Source organism: Pocillopora damicornis, chromosome 8 (genome assembly GCF_964200805.1).
Source record: "Pocillopora damicornis chromosome 8, jaPocDami1.2, whole genome shotgun sequence".
In the NCBI taxonomy this organism is placed as follows: domain Eukaryota; kingdom Metazoa; phylum Cnidaria; class Anthozoa; order Scleractinia; family Pocilloporidae; genus Pocillopora; species Pocillopora damicornis.
The window spans coordinates 19,599,958-19,621,644 of NC_142677.1; the positions used below are offsets into that span (position 1 = coordinate 19,599,958).

The window sequence follows — 21,687 nt, forward strand, 5'->3', positions numbered from 1 at the left end:
CGCTTGATATCCGATTGTACTTGATGTACCAAGACAAAAGGTAAACTCTACAGGACGTCGAGAAACAACAATGAAAATAAACCCGAGAAACAAAGACAACTATAACAATTTTACAACTATCTCCATCATTTCTCTCTAGTTTACTGTTTCATATATTCACGATATCCAACAACAACTCGGGAATCGAAATGATTTGTCTATAATGTTCAATGGTTCTTTGTTCCCGTCTCTTCTCGCCATTTTAGTTTACCGCGGTAACCTGAGACTTATGCTAGTTCCCAGATGTCCTCGTCTGATGATGGTAATTTTCGTTGGCGGTTTGGCGGTTCTAACGGTACAAAAAAAACTTAAGTTCAACTTGCATCTGAGAAAATCAAACATTGGAATAGCAGGATTGAGCGATGGAATGTAGAAAACATGTCACTTTCAGCATTTAATTTGGAGAAGTTTTCCTATCAACGAAAGCCTTCGACATGTTCTTGGCGTGATCCCACCGGCATTTCTGATCAGCCATGTGCATCCACAAATACTAAGTTCACTTTGAATTCGCAGTCAGCACATAGCTCGAGTTCTGAAAGGAAATCAAGGGACTCTCCCTCGAGTTGTGATAGCAATCAAGGAAATAACGAACTTGAATCATGTGCAGACGATCCAAGTTTTACCGCTACAATTTTTGCTAGCCAAGAATTTGTTGATGTCATGGATTCTCTAACAAGCGAAACTCGGGTACAGATTGTCGAAGCTTTAACTTCTTCTTCAAAAGAAAACATGAATCCAGGTAGCGACAACATAATCATAGATCAACCTCTGGTGTTTAAAGTGATAATTATTTTAAACAATTCTTCGAGCTAAGATTATGTAACCGTATACAAAGCTCATGATATTCATTGCACATTCCATTGTTTTTCAAATTAAGCTGTGGCCATTTTTTATAGGGGTGGGGATGGTGAGGAGACTTTTACTTTTCTGGATATATTATGTAGCACAAGTCGGACGTTTAAACTTTGATTTGAACCCTTTAACTCCTAAGATCAGATTATTAATTCTCCCCTCTAGCTACTAGACATTTCCTTTTAAATACATGACGAGAATTTGGTGTTAGATCAAGATAACTTCTTGATAAGTTTGAATATCCTCATTACCATTTTCTAGGTGATGTGTAGACTTTATAGGGAGAAGTTATACATTAATCACTTTTGGGAGTTGAAGGATTAAACATGTCTCAAAAAAAAGTGATTTTTTTTCTATGCAACTGCCTGATTAAATGGTACCATTGACTCATTGAAGTAATACTCCGACAGGTATTTTTTTTCTCTTCAAATGCAGATTCAAATACCCCACTTATTGATGTCTAATAGAGCCAGCCAGGCATCTAGCAGTCTCAGTCTGCAGCGAGAGTAGTTATATGTTAACACACAGGTGGCCAAATGCAAAATGTGAGCCTTGCAAAATGTCAGGTGTCACCCCTAAGATCTAAGATTCAGGTGCAACCTGCAATGCCACTGACCAGCATTAGCTTTGGTTCAGCCTCAACAAAACTTTATCTGGTGTAATCCCCAAATTTTGGGAGTATTTGATTAATTAGCTTTGAATTAAGGTATTAATTAGTTGAAGTGTTTGTTTGAAAATTCTAGAGAAGAGGAGTTTTGAAGCAGGGAATAAAAGAAAAAGACATTACTTTATGGAAGATGAAGATAATGAAGATAACAATGAAGACAAGAAAAGATCCCGCAAATCTGAGGAATTAGAAGACCTTGACACCAGCCATAACTCCAGAAAAAACTCTGCTAGGAGAGATGTGACTGATGGGAAACAAGGTCAGCATATGTAGATGTACTGGTACAGGTACCTTAACCCTTAACTGCCATAAGTGACCAAGACAGAATTTCTCCTTACCATATCAATATGATAAGTGATGAGAATAAGGAAAAAAAGCAATTAGAAGAGTTTTTTTTTAGTTGATCCAATACCAAATTCTCCAAGCTCGCAGCATAAGAATTGTATAGCAAACAGTAAGGAGAATTGAAAGGCTCAGAGCAAGAATGATACCTTGATTTTTCGGCCATTTTTGAAAGTGTTCAGAAGTAGTTGAATTTTGGCATGTGGACACTTTCAAAAATGGCCGAAAAATCAAGGGATCGTTCCTGCTCTGAGCTCTCCAATTAAATGAGATCTTGCAAGTGAAAGGGTTGAAAAGTGTTATTGTTCAGGGTTTATTTGAGAAGTTGGCAAAAGAGGCTCATCTGGCCCCAGTTGTTTGCAGATCAGGTAATACTATCCACTGGATAAATCTCTATCTGGTGGATAAGGCTATACTTTTTGCTATCACCTACCTGCTGGATAGGGATTTATCCATTGGACAGTGTTATCTGCCCTCTTTACAACTGGGCCCTGGAGGCCAAAGCAAGTCTCAAACCAAGGTTCCCTGCATTACAAGCCTGAGGTTATAAACTGTCAACCTTGCTCCTTCCTGCATTGAGGCTTGCACGGAAACCCGGAGACTAACATCAATTACTAAAGCCTGACATAGTTTCTCTAAAATGCAGCAACAGAGTTTACCCCATCCATTTCTCCAGGTTTTGCTTCTATGTGCAATTCACTTGTACCAAATTTATACTCTTGGTTGTAAAGAGACTTTGAGGGTTTTATTATCTTCCTCAGGAACACTTGACACTCTAACCCAGATCACTGATTCCACCCCAGTTCCAATGCAGAGTCATTTACCCCAACCTTTAGGGCCACCACTTCTCTTTCTAATAATGTTTTTAAGACTTTTCAAATTGTGCAAGCTTGGTAAAACTTAGGTCTAGTGGCACTGCTTTTTTTATGGGATAGTAACAATCATTATCATTATCAATTGTAATTTATCTTTTTTCTTTTTTTTTTTCAGAAATTCCTGATGTTGTTTGTTTAACAGATGATGAAGCTGAAGATAGTGATGTTGTTCTGACTGGTGAGTTGTGATTATCCAAGTTGTTATTACTCATGATGTGTTTTCACAGTTTGTTATGTTTTCTCAGTGTACTGCATAAAGCTGATTAATTATCCACAAAAAGTATCACAATGATAACTTATAATAATTCTCTGATCAATTCAAAGCTTCAACATCCCTCCCTCCCCCCCCCCCCCCCTTTGCACAAGCTACCTGCATTTGAGCATTGTCTGTTGCTGGGGGATGGGGAATTTGGACCTTGCCTGGGTAGGGCATTCAAATGCAATTGTGGCAAGGAACGGGGGGGGGGGGGGGATTTGAATGAGCCAACCTATCAAACTAATTCTATTACTGTTTGAAGCTAAATCACTGAAATAGCATCATTGTTGTTTTAGTTTATCTGCTTTGTTTGGTGGGGGAAAATTGTCATGAATCTCAAATTTGACCTAAAACTGTTTGTGAAAAAATGGGACCAGAGAAGTGAGTCCTGAAAATAGAAAATTCTGATAATCAAGGTTTGACTGTACCATTAATAGTTATTTTGGCCTTTCAAATGCTCAGAGGTTCAAGCTATGTTTGAGATGTTACAAATTGAGTCCAAAAGCTTCTTTGAATATTTGCAGACTTCATAGATATCAGTCAAATTGATGCTGGAGACAACAGTGAGGATGACAGCTTCAGTGAAGAGGAGACAGTTACTATTTTATCCTTTTTCAATGATTGTTCTCTTCAAGAACTGGCATCTGTTCCTGGTTTGTCCTCGAAAAAGGCTGAAAAGATCATCAAAATGAGACCATTTGACTCTTGGAGAGATCTTGTAAGAAAACAGTTACTGTCACCTATATGCCAGTATATATTGGAGAAGATTTTTATCTCCAAGGAAATAATTGATTTGCTTATGTATGTCATATAAAACCCAAGTGTAGAGTGATGGGTCTTAGGTATGATGATGTCATTTAATGAAACCTCACCCCCAAGCCTGACATCTGTACTAAAATATCCATTAGTCTTTGTTACTTTCTTGTTCTTATCACATGGGTATTCTTTTGATTTCACTGTTTGGAATACTTTCTGATTAAAATTCAACAGTCTCCACCTGGAAAGCCAGGCTTGGGGAAAAAATGCATATTTTGATGTAAACAGGCTTAAGATGTATTGTGTATGGAAATGATGTCCAACTGAAAATCATTGTTTTGTTTCGTTTCCTTTAAGACTTTTGGAAATTGATATGCTGGAAAATAAGATAACATTTTTATGACACCTTTCTTTGCTATTTTATTTTCTTAATTTTGATGTTTATTATAGGTTTCCAAACTGGACTCTGCAAAGAACTTATCTTCAGAGGTGATTTTTCATATTTTGATTTTAAGTATTCTGAATAACTTCAAAGTCAGAGTATATTTCCACATAGAGATACAGAGTGCACAACACAATGCAGACATTGCATTGGTTCAGTGTTGATCAATATCTGGGTCATGTTGTAAAAAACATACACGACAGAAATATTTCTGATAAGTTCTTGTGTTGTGGAAAATGCACCAATCGGACACCAGAAGTCCTAATTTTAGGCAGTAACCTTATTTTAATTGGGGTTTTGTGATTTTTTTACATGTCCTGATCTCTCATGCTATATGTTATAACATAAAAACAATATTGAGTCTCACATATTTCAGGTGTTCATGGTATTCCGAGTTTGACAGTGATTGTTAATTGGTCTTTTAGTTGATAGACAACTGTCAAAGCCTGCTTGAAGAGCGTAAAGCTGTTGAGAAGTTGATGAACAAATGTGAGAGCATCTCCAACAAAATTCAAGACATGCTTAACTCAAGATTAAGTGTAAGTTGTGCATATTTGAGTTACCTGTAGATGACCCCTAAGAGTGACTTAGCATCTAATTTCTCCTTACAATATCACCCCCGAATCACTTGTTAAGGTCTTGAGAATAAAGGAAATGATCACCAGTTAAAGGGACGCTTGATTGTCAAACAAATTCACCTTGCCAGCACCTTAGGAAATATATGGAAAACAGTGTGGAGATTCTGCACACTGATGTAAGTATGTAAAGGGTTAAATAAATTTGCATCAAAATACTGATTTGTATAATTTCTGAAATAACATTTTATCTTTAGGCTGACAAGAGTGATTCTTCAGATCGTAAAAGAGGAGCTGTGATAACATCACAACCAAAAATATTAAATAGAAGGTAATAATATCCACATACTGTTAGATGTTCATGTAATATACTACTGTCGTTTAATAACCCAACCATGTGGCCTGATAGCTTTGTTTCAGTGGTTGTTGTTTTTTTCTTTTTTACGCCATTGTTTTTGTTTATTGATACAGTCAAACCTCATTTATCCAGACTTGCTTCTCAAGTCCCATTTTTTTGTGAATATTAATAAGTTTTATTTGAGATCCATAACAGCATTTATGAAATTTTCATTTTTGTTAGTCTTCAGCTGAAACCCTACCAGTTGACAAGTCTTAACTGGCTGGTACTGATGCATGAACAGGGAGTCAATGGAATTTTAGCAGATGAAATGGTAAATGTTATGGTTGCTGCTCGGTAATAACATCTGTGTCTGCTTTCAGTTCATGTGTTTGATACATGAGTATTTACATGTTTCAGGGTCTCGGCAAGACAGTTCAAGCCATTGCTTTTCTAGCTTATTTGTGTGAATCTGGAGAGAAAGGCCCTCATTTGATTATTGTTCCGGCATCAACTCTTGGTAACAAACATCTTACCTTATAACTATCTTATCTTCATCCCGCACTCGTAACAAGACGAAAAAACATCTTTCTCTGTTTCTTTACCGAGCTCAAAAGTTACCATCTCTCTTATTCTGTTTACGACGATATCTTATCGGTTTTTTGGTTGCCTTTTTACTCCGTGAGTTTTTTTGTGTCAAAGCCACAATGAGATTTGCATTTAAACCAATTTTTGAAGTTGAGTGGTTTTGACAAAATGTAAATCCTTTTTTGGTCTTTTTTATGATCGCAGATAATTGGGGCAGAGAAGCCAAGAAATGGTGCCCATCATTAGAATTCTTTTTGTATTATGGTAAGAATTAAGGAAAATTCCTCATTTGCATTTGATTTTGAGTTTTATCGTGATTGACCTAACCTTATAAAACCCTTGGGAGACATTCTTAAAACCCTTTAGAAACCCCGCAGAAACTTCCGGAAATCCTTTGGAATCCTTCGGAAACTTTCAGAGACAACTCGGAAAACTCTCGGAAACTTTCGAAGAATTTTGGGAAACTCATTGGAAACTTTCCGACACCTTTTGTGACCCTTCAGAAGCTTTCGAAGACCCTTTGGAACCCTGCGGAAACTTTCACATACCGTATGGAAACCTTATTCTAAAACCGTTGTCGTGGGGTTTGCAGCCTCTCTACCTTGACTCAGCCAACTCGGCAAGCGGCATGTGGGGGTTCAGTAGCCAGATTTTCTTTTAAACTACAACAATAGCGCTCGTGTAATTCACAACAATTATCATTGTAATGGTCTTGATTCCATCATGAATTAGGGAGTCAAGCAGAGAGACTTCAGTTACAATGCGAGGTGGATTTAGCAGAACCAAAACCTGATGTTTTCATTACGACGTAAGTTTAAAGTAGTGTTCTCTAGAAGAGCCGGTGCGTGGCGTTTTCGCCGCAACTCGCTTCTGAAGTGCCGGCTTCTTTAATTGGACAAAGGAGTGAAGTATCTCTCTTGATCTGAATTAATTTTTAACCTTTGTCCGTTATTGTCTATTTGTGCTGGATACTCAAAATTATCTGGACAACTCTGGCTCCGTTTGATCGAAAGGTGGATAGCGCAATCCGCTGGGTAAATCTCTTTCAGTGAATAGCACAGAACATTTTATTGACTCATCTCCGCTGAATAACGATTTATCTCTTGGATAGCGTTATTTGCATTTTATTTAACCAATTGTGCCCTGGTCTTCAGCTATCTGTCCAATATCACTGTCATACATTGGAACGAAATTAATATATTTTTTTTGTTTGGTGTTCTGTAGCTACACAGTCGCAACTGGTACAAAAGACGATCGTTCCTTTTTAAGAAAACTAAATTGTAATTACGTAGTACTGGACGAGGGGCATATGTTGAAAAACATGCAGTCACAGAGATACCAGGGACTTATGAAAATGAAGGTGGGTACACTGTTACTTTGTGGTAAAGTGCTGCATCAACCACGTTTGCGGTCAAAGGTGAACGGTCGAGCTTATGCACATCTCTCGATCCCATGTTTCAGTAACTGAACATTTCATCCTGAAGGCTTGGAGTACTTGGCGTAAGAGACCATTGGAGGGGTTTTTCAAGAAGCACAACCTCGAGAGGCCGTCTGATGTTTTTTAATTTAGAACCGTGCAAATTGAAGTTAAAGGCATGAACCGATGCCATGGTTGCGTTCATGCTTTCATAGTCTTCACTGACTTTCATAAACAGAACCTTACAAATCGAGAGCTGAAATCACGGGGAGTAAGTGTTGAAATCACGGGGAGTAAGTGTTGAAATCACGAATAGCGGTTATTTAATCAAGTTCTCCACGTTTCGCGTGGTCGCGGATCACGAAGAAGAGCAAGATCATATATGATCAAAATGTACATAAGAAAAGTATATATGGATGTACATTGTAACGCCTCGCATTTTGTTTCTTTTATCACATAGGCCCGTCGTCGGCTTCTTCTAACAGGAACACCACTACAGAACAACTTGTTGGAGCTGATGTCTCTGCTAAGTTTCGTGATGCCGAGCATGTTTGGTGAGAGTGTTCAGGGGATCAAGTTGCTCTTTTCCAACAGCAAAATGGTACGAAAACCCTTTGACTCCTAAAATTGGCCAGCATCTAATTTTTCCTCATAATATTATTCTGAAGTACACATTAAGGTCACAAGAATGAAGGAAATGATCACCAACAAATGAGGCTCTTGATTGTTAACCAAATTCTCCCTGTCAGCACCTTAGAAAATGTATCGAGTACAGTATGGGGAATATGCATACCGATAGTAGGGTGTAAAGGCTTAACTAAAGACGGTGTCAGACCATTTCGTACATCGCGGAAAAAAAATTTGGCGATTTGTCTAGAGCAATTCTATCCACAAACAACTTAGCAACTCGACTCACAATTTTGTTGAGACGCATGCTCGGGTCAGCTCTTTTCAATGTGATCTTTTTCTTTGTTCTAACGAGCCGTTATTATTTTTTTGGTTTTTGTGGTGCGGCGCATAATCATAACCGTTACAATTTCCTTAAATTTGATTGGTGCATTGTCTAGTTGTAATTGGACAGATGGCTGTAATCGAACACCCGTCATCGGATAGTTGAAGCAGCTAATCATACTAAGTGCATTCAGCTAAATCCACCAATCACAGAGTAGATCACTATAACCATAGCAACAACCACTTATCCTGAAAAAAAAATTGAGGACTCCACTCAGTCCCATTACCATTATTAATCAAAAAGTGTCCCATCGGGATCTTATTTGTTGCCGTCAGTCTTCCAAGTGTAAGTTCTCTTTTTAACAGAATGATAAACCAGGGAGCAATTACGAGAAAGCAACAGTTGCTCAGGCAAAAAGAATCATGAAACCGTTTGTACTAAGAAGGCTCAAGAAAGATGTGAGTATTCTTGAAATTGAAAACGAGTCAGAAATATACTTTTATTTTCTTGTTTGTTTGGTGTTTATGTTGGTTAAATACGCGCTTAATCTGAGCCCCGTTTTATGATTCATGTCTCATTACACTGATATGCAGTCTGGCTTTCTGTCTCTCTCTTTTTGAGGCAAAGGTTGTGAGACGAGAAGCGAAAGTGTCAGTCTGAGAGGGCATTGGAACGAGACAGTAATACCTTGCCTCTTCCCCTTGTTGTCAACACCTCGACTGTGTGTCAAGGACAACACCCTCGTAGAAACGTTTCAGAAAGAATAAATAGTCGAATTTGTCGTCGCGCCGGGGGTGGGGGGTGGGGGTTAGGGCCTTAAGATTGAGACTTGAATCAGATTTTTCTTTGGATCTGCCTCGACCTTTCTCTTCCACTTCTTTTATTCTCTCCAATATCTTTAATTACATCGTCATTCGGAGGAGAAATTGAACTCTTATAACTAATTGTCCTTCTCAAGGTTCTACAACAACTTCCTGCCAAACACGATCTCGTAGTCAAGGTGGACTTGACGGAAAAACAGCGTCAGTTGTACAATGACAACTTTGTGAACTGTTCAAGACAATTTAGGGAGTCGGGTAAGGTTGTAGGTACATTTTTAACGGCCTAAATTTCGTCAGGAGAGATTTAAACCACAATACTTCACCACAGAGCTTCATAAGGTACAACTTTTGTCGTTGAAAACGCTCAAGAGTGCTTGAGTCTTGTTGTGATTGGATATCGAAAGCGGAAACTTCACGAAATTCCAAGTAAACTGTGCGAAAATTGAAACAGTTATGTGCTGCTTGTCAGTACAACTTGCAAAGAGCAGGCCTTCTGTATTTTAAAGGGTCGGTAGCGCCATCAACCTGCACAATTGTTGTACAAAAGATAGTTGCTAACATATAGGCTATCCTCTGCAAAGCCTTATCTTCTCCTTTAGGAACAGCCCCAAACAGAAAATCAGTGGGCGAACCCGTTTTCGATTTCTTGTTTAGCTTCTGGGGGAGAAAAGGTTTACAAGACCATAGCCATCAACTTTTTTCGCCTGATCATATCCGACCACGTAATAGCGACTAGGGAACTGTTCCTTGGTTTAAAAGCCCTTGAACTATTACTGTTTGACTTTCATGTGAATGCGACCAAACTAAACTTGCGAATAAATAGTATCGAGTTACATTTGAAGCCATGGCGTTTTATGAATAATGAAGAAGAAAACATCTACATGATTAACCTAACTTGTGTGGTAAACAAATTTTTTTAGCGCTAAGAGTGAGCAGGATCCATTTTCTCCTTTCAATATCAACGCTGAATCAAACATTAAGGTCATGAGAACAAAGGGAATGATCACTAAGTAAAGAAGCTCTTGATTTTTAAACAAATTCTCCTTGTCAGTACCTGAAGAAATATGTGGGGAACAGTATGGAGACAGTGCACACTAATGTTAAGATGTAAAGGGTCAATGTTTTCTTTCTCATCAGATGGCGGCTCACAATACAGCAATATTTTGATGTTACTTCGGAAGGCCGCCAATCATCCTCTTCTACTACGTAATCACTTCAACGATAGCATACTACTGAAGATGGCAAAGAAATACTGCAAGGTTTGGACTTTTTTAAACTTAAAAAAACAATCCGTTAAGTAGTTAATGACGATGACGAGGACGCTGTTTGTCGCATAGACGTTACAGCCCTTTTTTTTGAAGTTGAAAACAAATTTTTAAGAATCGAAAGATTTTTCTAGTTTGCTGAATCAAGTGGTACATGGATTGATACGATGTTAATGCTGCAGTCTGTGAAAGTGTGCAATCACTATTTTAAACCGATAAGAAAAATATCGAATTATTTCCCAGGACCCCGTGCACCGCGATTCTGAGCCGGATCTGGTTTTCGAGGATATGACAGTGATGTCTGACTTTGAACTACATTGTCTCTGTCGAGAGGAACAGGTACAATGCAAGAGAACACTTCTCTTGATAATTGTTTTACAAAAAGAAAAGGCAATTGCGTCTTTCTAATTGTATCCTTTCAATGTATGGCATGGTACATGTGCGTTTCTTTGCAGCGTCACAAAAGGTATTTTGCGAGACCGATAGAATTATGGTGAACACGATGATCTTCTGGATCATGTAATGTGATCCAAAGAACTTTCACTATGTAATTCCCAATTTTTTTTATTAATTTCAGAAATTCTCCCTTCTAGTTTGTCGGGTGCAAAAATAATGCAAATGATAATCGCCATGGCTCGCGTAAATCGTGAACTGAAAGAATTTGGTGTTATACCAGGTTATCGCATACAGATGATGAGTTAGTCTATGTTGGTCGCCTGATTGCAGCTTTTTTTTTTTTCTTTTGTATTTGTTTTGTTATTTCGATTTTTGGTTTGTGAATTTGATTTGATTTGTGCTCAACGTTATAGAGTTTGGCGGATCATTGTCTTAATAAAGAAATTTTGATGAAATCAGGAAAATTTGAGTACTTAGATACACTATTACCCGGATTAAAGGAAAAGGTTTGTATTTGTCTGCTATATGTAATTAGTCAAGTATTCGAATATAACGTCGTGCAAACGTATATGTGATCGACCGGAATTCTAAGTACACGTATACTCTGTCGGTTTCCACGGTCTCTTTTTAGCTTCTTGGGCACTAACTACTTTCAAGGGCGCGCGAAATAATGTTAGTGAACTTACACGACCGACAAGCGACAGTAACTGGCTTTTGCAATTTGCGTGTCAGAATTTTGTGTGAAAAGGAGATATTCTTCTATTTTCCGTTGGGTGTACGAGGATTGATGAGCAAAATCAGAAGTAAATCGTGTTGTTTACCGTAAGCGCAGCACAAGAGGGATACACTCCACTTCGCTCCTAGCCCGTCTACCAAGCTGTTTTTAGTGCGCTTTTATGCGTTAGGGTTGCATGAATAAGCTGCAATGCCGCGAGAGATTTGGGGCGAAAAATGAGAGGAAAAGCTCGAAGCTCCGCTGCTCGTATGGGGTGTCGGTGAAGAATTACGCAATTGTTATAGGTTTAGTTTAAGCGAACCTTGACTTCTTTGGTTCAGTTTTGTTCTTGTGGTGTTTCTAGAATTGCCGTGTGTTGCTGTTTAGTCAGTTTACCATGGTGATGGATATCATCGAGGTCTATTTGTCGGACAGACGTCATCGTTACTTGAGACTGGATGGACAGACGCCTGTAGTAGATAGGTAATCTTCTGTCCAGCCTTAAGCTGGTAACCTCCTTCAAAGCCGTTTTTTTTGTTGTTGTTGTTTTTTTAACCTCATTGCTTCCTTAGCGGAAGGTTCTTTTGGAGAAAGCGTTCAGGGACAGGCCCAAAGAGCGGTCGCTAAGGAGACTACCGATAAGAAAAAGCTGACGCCATACCACCTAAATTGCAAAAGCAGCCTTAATAGCAGCCGCCTTTTTTTTTTTTTTTGTTCTTTTTTCAGATCTCTTCACCATGAATAATCCCAGTGCCCAAGCATGTTATGTTTGCTTCATTTCTTGATTTGAAATCGATTGCAACGTGTCACACAATCACTTAATTTACTGATTTGACAAGATCATGTGACCTACAATTTTTCCATTCCTTGCGAGTTTATCCGATTGTTAATCAATGCACCTGTGTTTTCTTTCTAAAGGCAAAACCTAATTGACAAGTTTAATGGTGATCCAGATATCTTTGTCTTTCTTCTTTCGACCAAAGCAGGTTTGTCTTTCATTTCCTGTTCGAATCTGCGATGAGCCTAGTGGAAAGTTTTAAGTTTTCAGTATTGATTTTCCCTTTCGAGTTAAAATGATATGGCGGCCTGATAATAAGCGTGATTTCGGGTTCATGAGGTACCCAGGTTGTTGACCTATGTGTTCCCTATGTTCCTGGGAAAGACGCTTCACTCTTACACTTCCTCTATTCCATTAAAGAACATGAATGGTCGGCAGCGTCAGACGTTGAGGTCATATCATGATCTCTTTTCAGCAAAACTGTTTGGCGAATTAGGATGGAGACTACACGAATGACAGGCATTCCATCCAAGAGGAGTTGCAGTTTTCCGCTGTAAACTTCAGTAGTTATGAACCAATCGACAGATCAGAGTTAACCTTCGTTTATAACAGGCTATAGACATATCCTCTCAAACAAACCGCTATTCATATTTTCGATCATAATGCAAGGTCTTTTCTTCATCTGTAGGAGGCCTGGGTATCAATCTAACGGCAGCAAATGTTGTGATCTTGCACGACGTTGACTTTAACCCGTACAATGACAAACAAGCGGAGGATCGGTGCCATCGGGTGGGTCAAACCAGGTACGTTAAGATAGCAGATATAGTAATTCCTTGGACCCTTCATTCATGGGGCGCCCTTTGGACCATAAAAAGAAGCCCTTCAATACGTGTCCCTTTAATGAAAATAACGTGCTTAGAAGGTGTGATACAAAAGTAACAGGTACCCAATATCGGTGAGAGTTAAAGTGATACGCTCTACCGTCGGTCCTCTCGATCTTTTGGACCGGCCATTTTTTGTTGCCTGTGGGGGTGGGGCGAGGTGAGGTAGAAAATGTGTTGAGTTACGATAAATAATAATCTTATGATTCTCTTTCCTCCTCTTCCCCCCCCCCCCCCCCCATTGGTATAAATGGCAGTCCTGCCTTTTTACTCTGTTGTCGATGACTGATTCCCTTTCGTTCCCCCTGAAATCATGTGACCCCCAACCCCACCCCTGAAAAAAAAATCCTTCATCCCTCTCTTAGCGATAAATGATGACTGGTCTCTAAACACAATGACAGTGAATTTTATAGTGCGTTTTTTTCTTGTCATGAAAGTATAAAACAAATTTAAATAAAATGGCCAATTAACTAACGAAGCTTGTGTAACATTTAATCGACGTAAAATGAACCAAAAAAATAAGTCAGCATATTTACACCAACAGCATAGCTCTATTTTCTGCATTTAACACACGTACAACCCACAACTCCTACATTTGCTCTGACGAGGGGCTAACGCTCGAAATGTCAGCTTTAAAACTCTTTATGGTGGTCTTTACGATATCGACTCTGTTGATAATACCCTAAAATGAACCAAATGAGTATTCATGACGACTTTTTGCGCTGCAAAATTAGTTGGCCATTAACATTCCGCTGCCATGATTCGTGTGATTTATTTTCGACATTCTCCTCACAGATCGGTGACAGTGTATCGGCTGATTGGTAAAGACACTGTGGAGGAAGCGATTCTCCACTGTGCGCAGACGAAACTTCGACTAGAACAAGATATGGCTTTAGCAGATAGTGGTGAGTTGGTGATTTACACCTTCATTTGTTTGTTTTTCCATCACTTACCTCTGACGCTTTCTTACGTACAGTTCCACGTCCTGTCGCTTCGTTTGATCTTTTCTTAATACTGTTCTTCAATCTTTGGCGTTTCCTCTTGGGTCTCGCTTCCTAAATATTTTTTCTCATTTTTGTGGCTTGTTTTTGGGTTCGTTTGTTTGTTCAGGGTCAGGAAATGAAGCATAATCCGTAGCCCATCCCTCTGTCATTATCATAAACGATTTGAAAAATAGATAAGTAAAACAAAACTATAGAAATACAGGAAAAACAAAAAAAAGATTTGTTATGACGAACTGAGAACCTCTGTTCTACATGTGGACGTCGCAAATACAAACAGAAGTGAAATAAACAGAGCTTAAATTGGAAAAAAACCCAGTTGACGGGAGGCAAACTGGTTGTATGGTGGAAATCTTCATTATCTTGATTACTAATGTACATGAAATAATATACAGATTTAGGCAAGTCCAAAAGCAGAGCTTGCATTTTTTTTTCCCGCACGTCTCTTCAACAAAACTAAAGCCCCTACCATGGATAAAGTGCGTGGTAATATTAATGGATTTTCATTCGCAACTCCTCCGTGTCCGTGTAGAGAACTGATTATAAGATAGTGCCCGTGGTACAGTTGGCCGCGCATGCTAAAAGTAGCACCTTGTACGGTTGGTCGTACGGTCGTACATCCAAATTTTTTCGGTTTGATGGGTTACTACTATTTTGTATAATTATGGCGCTACGCTCTGCGAGCTCCGCTATTACGCGCTTCTGATTAGATGAAACCGAGTGCATTATTCGTGTAACACGTGCGCAAAGTTGTAACACGAGTGTAAATTGCAAATAGCGCTTGTGCTGCCAAAATTTCGTCTGTTCTGACTTTCTGTGATGTTTTTTTCGAGTAAATTATGAATAAGTAATTATATGATTTCTCGTGTAATTTGCACTTACAAATTACACATCCTACGGGCTCATTAAATTTTCGCTGTCTTTGAAAATATTACTTGTGTTTACTAACACCGAATTGCACTCAAGATCACGCTATTACTTATACTAAGTGGAAAATGGATGCGAAAGGCGATAGCGGATTTCCATGAACGTTTTTCTCTTTTTTTTTCGCAGATGATACAAAATTTGCCAAAGATGTATCAGAACTCCTTAGAGACGTGTTCACTTCGTCGTGATGCACAAGTGCAATCAAATAATTGCAAGTTGAGTCAGTAAAAGTTAATTTGAGTGTGGATAAAATTGAAGTAGACAATTCTAATTTTTAGAGAATGCTGTAATCGTAGAATTGAAGTAATAAAACTTGTTTACACTGAAACTTAAAAACAGTAGTGCAAAAACTGTATTTTATAAGTCTTTTGCCGTATTTATTCGGTGGGTTTTTTCCTTATTTATTTGTGTGCTTGCATGTTTTGTTTTGTTTTGTTTGGTTTTTTTTTCGTGAAACACAATTGAAGAGTCGAGGACGTTTAATAAATTCCTTACATTTACTAAACCAAAAGATAGTGCTTGTGTTCATATACATAATGATTTTACATAAATCACTTGTTCTGTGGTGTGTACAAGTTAAAAACCCATGTAAGTAAAAAAAAAATACAGGTACTTGACGATTGTTTAACATTGTCACTGGCAGTTGGTGTTACTATTCCTTAGCGGCTTCTTTCCTAGATCAGCTGTCTCACGAGCTTCTAAGCCACTAAATTGTGTCGTAATTTCTTCCGTGCTTGTGGTTGCTGTTACTTGTTTTGCTGGACGGCGTATTCTAGAGGGAGGTGGTCTATTTCTTGTAGGTTGTACGAGTTGAGGGGAATACAAGTCTAAGCAATTAAAGAGAAAAAAAAAAACGATTGCGGTACTGTCAAGAGGTCGTTATGCTATCTAATATTTTTTTTTAACTCAAAAAAAAAAAACCCGAGATTTCACTTTTAGAGGAGTTTACCTTTGGTATAACTTTCCTCCATGACAGAGGTCTGTTATTATCTTTTTTATGCGTGTACTGGAAGCCAGGTTTTTTATAGTAACCCTTGAAAAAAAAATTATCGGTTGAAGTCTTCAGCATATGGAACAATTTGATACTTAATTTGTGGGAAACGCAATTTTTAACGACATCGACTCAAAACGCTCCTCGAGGCGTTCCTTCCAGGTTCATAATTTGAATACTTGAGTGTCCAGCCTCGCCTTTGGCCATATTTTTTGCCCTTCCATGTATTTTTTAATTTCGTTAAGTTGAAAGAGATAATTTGTACACCAAAATTATGCAATGAAAAATAAAGGTCACCGTGCTCGTTCACGAGCTAAAGACCATCGTATCTCTTTACTTGGTCCATTGTTTGAAGACAATACCGTGTTCTCAGAATGCGCGCACGCTTATTCGTCGGATTACGTGATTTTAATGCGTAGTACAGGATGCGCAGTGCAATACAGGGGAATTACCTTAAGCCAAACATGCCAGCCTGTTGATACATACCTAGTCCACTAAAAGAAGAGGAGTCTTCCTCACGGTTGTCTTCTTCATGTATCCATGAAAATCTTCTTATCAGCAATTCTTCTGACGAATATGAGAGTATCGCTTGTGAAGACCTGCAACAGACGAAGAACAACGTTTGTATATACGTCCACCTTCCATCTCTTTCAATATCTGCTGTTCAAGAGTTACGAAGACTCCATAATCGACAGAGTAAAGCATAACATGGCGTCCAAGTCGCACTTATCAGGCTCAGGCCTAAATGAGTGCGGTCCCCAGGTCCCTACGCAAATCTTCTTTCAAATGTAAGTGCACATAACCAAAGGTTTTTTACTCAAGGGTTTCAGTGACTTTTTCTATAAGTGATTTCCGACTGTGTAAGAGGCGCTGTGCCCGGAAAAGGGGCCTGAAGGAAAAACCAAACCACAAGAGCCACCTCGCAAGCTTCACGGACATTGCTAAAAGAGACTCCTGGGCAGTGATAGATTGTCGATAACCGGCCCTCATGGAAACCTTTGTTTTTTCCTGACTATGTAGTAGTGCTCAATTTTTCCCACAATCGTTGTCTAAAAACAAGTCAGAAGAGATATGACTGTCTCTCCACACAAGTGACATCGGGTCAAACAGCTCTCAAACATTTTTTTAAACTTTGAATTACATTCTAGCTCACCCAGTGGCTTGGCAGTAGTTGGAATCAAACTTCTACAAGAAAGTAAACACAAGAATTTGATTTAAACACTAAATTGTACTTGACTAGCTATTTTACCTGAAGTGCCCAGAGTTGTAAAATGGACGATTTACAGAAGATTGACTCTACTGTGTTGATTGACGTCAGATCATGAAATCATGATTTTACTACCCAAGGATTAACTTAGGTTCTTGCTACGTGGAACTGTGAAATACTTTATACACAGTTAGCAGGTTTTCTGTTTTGATTTGTTTCTTACCCTGCTATAAAACCAGGGGCCATTGTACCCCAACTAAATGTACACGGCTACTCGCCGAGTACATGTAGATGTCGAGTAGTTGCGGAGGCAAGCACAAAGCGAGCGCAGAATGCAAGTTACGCCCGAGGAGAGAAGGGTGAAAAAAAATGAATTTTTTTTTCGCTCCTCTCTTAACGCGACTTGCGCTTGCTTGGTGCTTGCCTCCGTTCGCCTGAGAAAAGCTAAAATGTTTACACTTGTTCTGAAGGCTACTTGGCAATCGTTCTATAGGTCGAGATGAAACGCGACTGTGCTCTACGGTAACTGTATCACAATGCGTGACATACACTTGGAAAGGCTGTGCAAAGGCTTCAACTGAATAATCCCAATTAGCTACAATAATGGCATACCTCAATCGGTTTGTCAAGAGAAAAATGTGCTGCGCCTAGGTCCAGTGATTCCGTTCTTAGCCTACCGCCTCCTTTAGCTTCAACTCCAGTGCTACAATGTATGATATCAAAAGAAGAATAAATAGTTAACCGATTATGATTGCCCAAAAACGAAAAGTAAATAAAAAGATAATAACTCGGAAGATTATAAACTCTTGCTCCTGAATGGAAAATTTTTCCCTGGATCTGAACTTCTTTGGACTCTTCGGCAACAATTTCCACGTCAATAGACGAAACCAAGAAAATTTGTCAGGAAGCCATTACGGAAAAGGGCACTCTAAATGAGCCAACATTTTAACGAATATATTATTTTTGTTTTAATATAAACTTAATTTTTGCTTGGAACTTGACAAATATACAGACTCGTGTTTAAAAATGATTCACACTCACATGCTAGTCACCTAGCTCACTGGCTATTAAGGACTAGATAACGAGTAGCCCAGCCAATGAGACTGCAGCATTTGTGATAGAACACGAGTAGAGCTTTACTAACAGAGGGGAGCACGGATGTACAGTTTAAATTGTCAATTACCATCAGTAGTACCTGTAATTATTATACATATTATGGTATTTATAAACTTTGAATTATAGCGGAGCTCGCAGAGCGTAGCCCCATAATTATACAAAATAGTAGTAACCCATCAAGCCAAAAAATTTGGATGTACGACCGTACGACCGTACGACCGTACGACCGTACGACCATACCGTACGACCGTACGACCATACCGTACGACCGTACTAGGTGCTACTTTTAACATGCGTGGTCAACTGTACTGCGGGCACGCCAACGCCACGGCTTTGTCCAGTAGTCCAGTGGTCCGTGCACTGGGCTCCGAGTCGGACGACCCGGGTTCTAGTCCTGGCCGGGGCCAGGCGTTGTGCCCTTGAGACGAATGGGAAGAAAAAAATGCGAGCTCCGCTTTTAGGCATGGCTAAATCTATATATTATTATGACTCACCTAGAGATTTGGCTTTGAATTGAGGTAAATCGCTAAGGGAAAATAAAAGACAAAAATTAACATCATGCGACATAAAGTTCTCCAGATATACTAGAAGAGGAAGTTGAAGTATAATCCAAGGAAGAGCAACCAAAGAACTGCTTCGAATAATAATGAGGGCGTACCTCAATCGGTTTGTCGAGAGTAAAATGAGCGTTTCCTATATCGAACGACTTCGGTTTACTCATAGTGCTTTCTCCAGCTATACTGTCAGAGCTACTACAGAAGGAAAGAAAGGTCTCTTTAATATTTAATAATAATATTATTTTAAAAGTATTAATAAGCTGTTGTGGGAGACGCCCCAGCCTAGTGGAGATTGTGACGGACTAGGGATGTTGTGAGTCGTTTGGACTCGGGCCCCAGCTGAATCACTGTTTTTTTTTTCGTAGGCAAGCCACTTTACTCTCAGAAAGTTCCATTAGGGTGTAGCTTTGTTGAGAAGTTTTTCAAAAAAGGGGACACGGTTATGAGTTTCGCGTGCCTTACGCGTAAAGAAGGATTTTCCTCAGCTTTACCTAGCAAGCTTGTTTTCTTTCGGCGAAAGGCAGTGGAAAAGATTTACGCTCTGGAAAGTTTTTGGATTTGTGTGTTTCGCCCTCTTGAATTTTAGGGGCTGAATGCTTCACAAACGGAAGGGTCACGGGCGCCCTAGCCCCCTCCCCCTACTAAGATACGCCCTTGGCCTGTTCTCTCCGACCAAAATTATGACTGGCCTGTTAAGGAAACTTGAAGAAACGTCGGGGAAACCAGTGCTGAACGAGACATGCAGGAGAAGTACTGTTACACAATAGGTTTCAGATTACTTTAACTTTAAAAACTCGGCCGGTGAGAAACACAGACTAGTCAACTGCAATGGGTAAGATATGAAGTCGAAGGGAATTTTTCATTCCTACATCGGAAAGACAGGGAACTATGACAAGTAGCTTAGTTTTCCAGTTCCTCAGATGTAGGAGACCTGATAGTTCGAGTTCCTGTCTTTCCTTTCCTGTTCAGGAAATCATAGTGTTTTGCGGGTTCCTTTAATGTCATGGTTCGGGGACTACTACTAGCAAATGGCAAGGTTGAAGAATTCGCGCAACAGTTATGGATGTTCCCAACTAATATGCGATTTGTAGAAGTTAATACAGTAAACACATCATAGTACTCGCTCATTCCCATTTCAGAACTTCGTATTAAGTATAGGAATATAGGAATATAATCTCCCCATATGTGTTCGGCTTTTAATAACGAATTGGATTTTTCCTTCACTTACCTGAATGCTTGACTTAGTTTCGAGCGATACTCCTAACAAAAGGATAACATACAATAATGAATTGTAAGTGCGATATTTATTCTTTTGGCAGTTCTAGGTTAATATTTTTTATCAATGAAGCCCATAAATAAGTTTAATTCAGCAACGAAGAAACTTAGTCAGTTGAACTGTTTAACTGAACTGAAAGTTGAACTGAACGTAAAAACCATGGAGTGTGCGTGCTAACAGCCTCTTAGAAAGATTTACCTCAATTGACTTGCGAAAGGTAAAATCTGCGTCCAGTATGCCAAACGATTTCTCTTTCCCCATTTTGTTTTCTTTAGACATATCGCAAGATGTTCAAGCTTTCTAGTCCATAACAAGAGCGTTTACACAGTTTCTCTTATGACGTATTTAGTTTCGTCATAATGGTCACGCGCGCAAACTGTTCATCGCCGTGCGCGCTGCGTATCGCAAAGCAAGATATGAAGGTCATTAACAACGACGACGAATGATTTTTCTATTCGTAGAGGAGTGAGTCATCATTTAGATAGACACAAAAATAAACGTAGTTAAGAGATCGCGTCCGCTTTCGCTCATGCGATCTCTTAACTACTTTTATTTTGTGTTGGGCGACCTATATATTCAATTGAATAAAGGGGGTAAGTTTCTAAAGAAACTGTGGTAGTGCGTCGGTGAGAGAGTATAACAGGGTAATTTAGTGTTAACAACATATGGCAGTTTGCGGTCTTTCCCTACATCTAAGCAGTTTGGAAAACAACGAAAAACTAGAACAAAAATTTATCTTCCAAATCGGCACTCTTAATTCCCACGGTATCGACGAGCGCTTGTCATTTAACTGATTTATTCTTGTTTTCTCGTCACTATATTCCCACCAGTAGTAGAGCTCCATTTTCTGCATATAAACCCACACACAACTCACAATTCCTCCAATCGCTCTAACGATGAGCTAACGCTCGAAACGTCAGCCATAAACTCTTAACGGTGGTCAATTTACGTTTTCAACTCAGTTGTTAACGCTAAATTACCTGTATATTCAAAGTTTGTTTAGATAACAAAATAATAGCTGCCTATAAGTGATCGAGCAAGATTATAATCTCTTAGTTCGGAGGAATTTGAAATATATCTCTTCGCTGAGCCTCTAACTGAAAAACATTGACGTTTCTCTTGGTCAGTAAAGGCGCGCGCAACTGGTTCATCGCGGGGTTCGCGATGGCTTATGGGATATCCAGACGGGGTAACGCTTCGCAGAGAAAGTCAAATACAATGAAATTCATTTGCGAGAAAAAACAACTTCATTGCAAACTCAGAATGAATTTTGATAATGGACCACATGCAAGCGAAGATTTGTCTAGTGGTATCTGGTGCTATTATAAAAAAATTGGCTCTTTTAATCTTTTGCGGATTTTAGCGGATTTTCCTCGATTTCAAATTCCTCAAACCTGAGAGATATCTTATTCTCTTATGGGAACCAATGCTTTTTTACCTAAACGAACTTTGAACATATAGGTCACTGATCCTCTTTTATTTTCATATCAGTGAAGAGACTCACTCTACTCAAACGCAGCGGTCCATACCCATTGTAACTGGTGGACTGAATTGTGACTTTGGGTCGCTTGACTTTCTCGTGATTACTGAAAGCAAGCAACCCCAAACAAATGTATAGAAACTCAATAGCTGTCCAGAGGGTGGATTAATATGCATTT

General features: G+C 39.1%; 2 protein-coding genes across 3 annotated transcripts; one reads left to right on the top strand and one right to left on the bottom strand.

Annotated features, from left to right (window-relative positions):
- Positions 1–292: 292 nt before the first annotated feature.
- On the top strand, positions 293–15,518 carry LOC113671849 (SWI/SNF-related matrix-associated actin-dependent regulator of chromatin subfamily A containing DEAD/H box 1). The gene is made up of 23 exons (XM_089181193.1): positions 293–778; positions 1,635–1,817; positions 2,891–2,953; positions 3,556–3,749; positions 4,238–4,276; positions 4,655–4,768; positions 5,062–5,135; positions 5,385–5,475; positions 5,562–5,661; positions 5,934–5,993; positions 6,462–6,537; positions 6,954–7,089; positions 7,607–7,747; positions 8,464–8,556; positions 9,057–9,174; positions 10,057–10,178; positions 10,428–10,523; positions 10,994–11,086; positions 11,660–11,778; positions 12,214–12,281; positions 12,762–12,876; positions 13,750–13,859; positions 15,009–15,518. Exons 1-23 carry the CDS (start codon positions 418–420, stop codon positions 15,068–15,070), a joined length of 2,628 nt encoding a protein of 875 aa, XP_089037319.1. The 5' UTR covers positions 293–417; the 3' UTR covers positions 15,071–15,518.
- On the bottom strand, positions 15,361–20,367 carry LOC113671796 (uncharacterized). 2 transcript variants are annotated; one of them, XM_089181194.1, is made up of 8 exons: positions 20,228–20,367; positions 19,982–20,013; positions 18,855–18,948; positions 18,691–18,722; positions 17,693–17,783; positions 17,027–17,058; positions 16,360–16,472; positions 15,361–15,709 (listed from the first exon to the last, which is right to left on the bottom strand). In XM_089181194.1, the coding sequence occupies exons 1-8, from the start codon at positions 20,306–20,308 to the stop codon at positions 15,516–15,518; spliced, it is 669 nt and encodes a 222-aa protein (XP_089037320.1). In that variant the 5' UTR covers positions 20,309–20,367; the 3' UTR covers positions 15,361–15,515. The 2 variants fall into 2 exon arrangements, with proteins under 2 accessions (XP_089037320.1, XP_089037321.1); XM_089181195.1 differs by having other exon boundaries at positions 18,855–18,945; positions 20,228–20,355.
- Between the last annotated feature and the right edge of the window lie 1,320 nt (positions 20,368–21,687).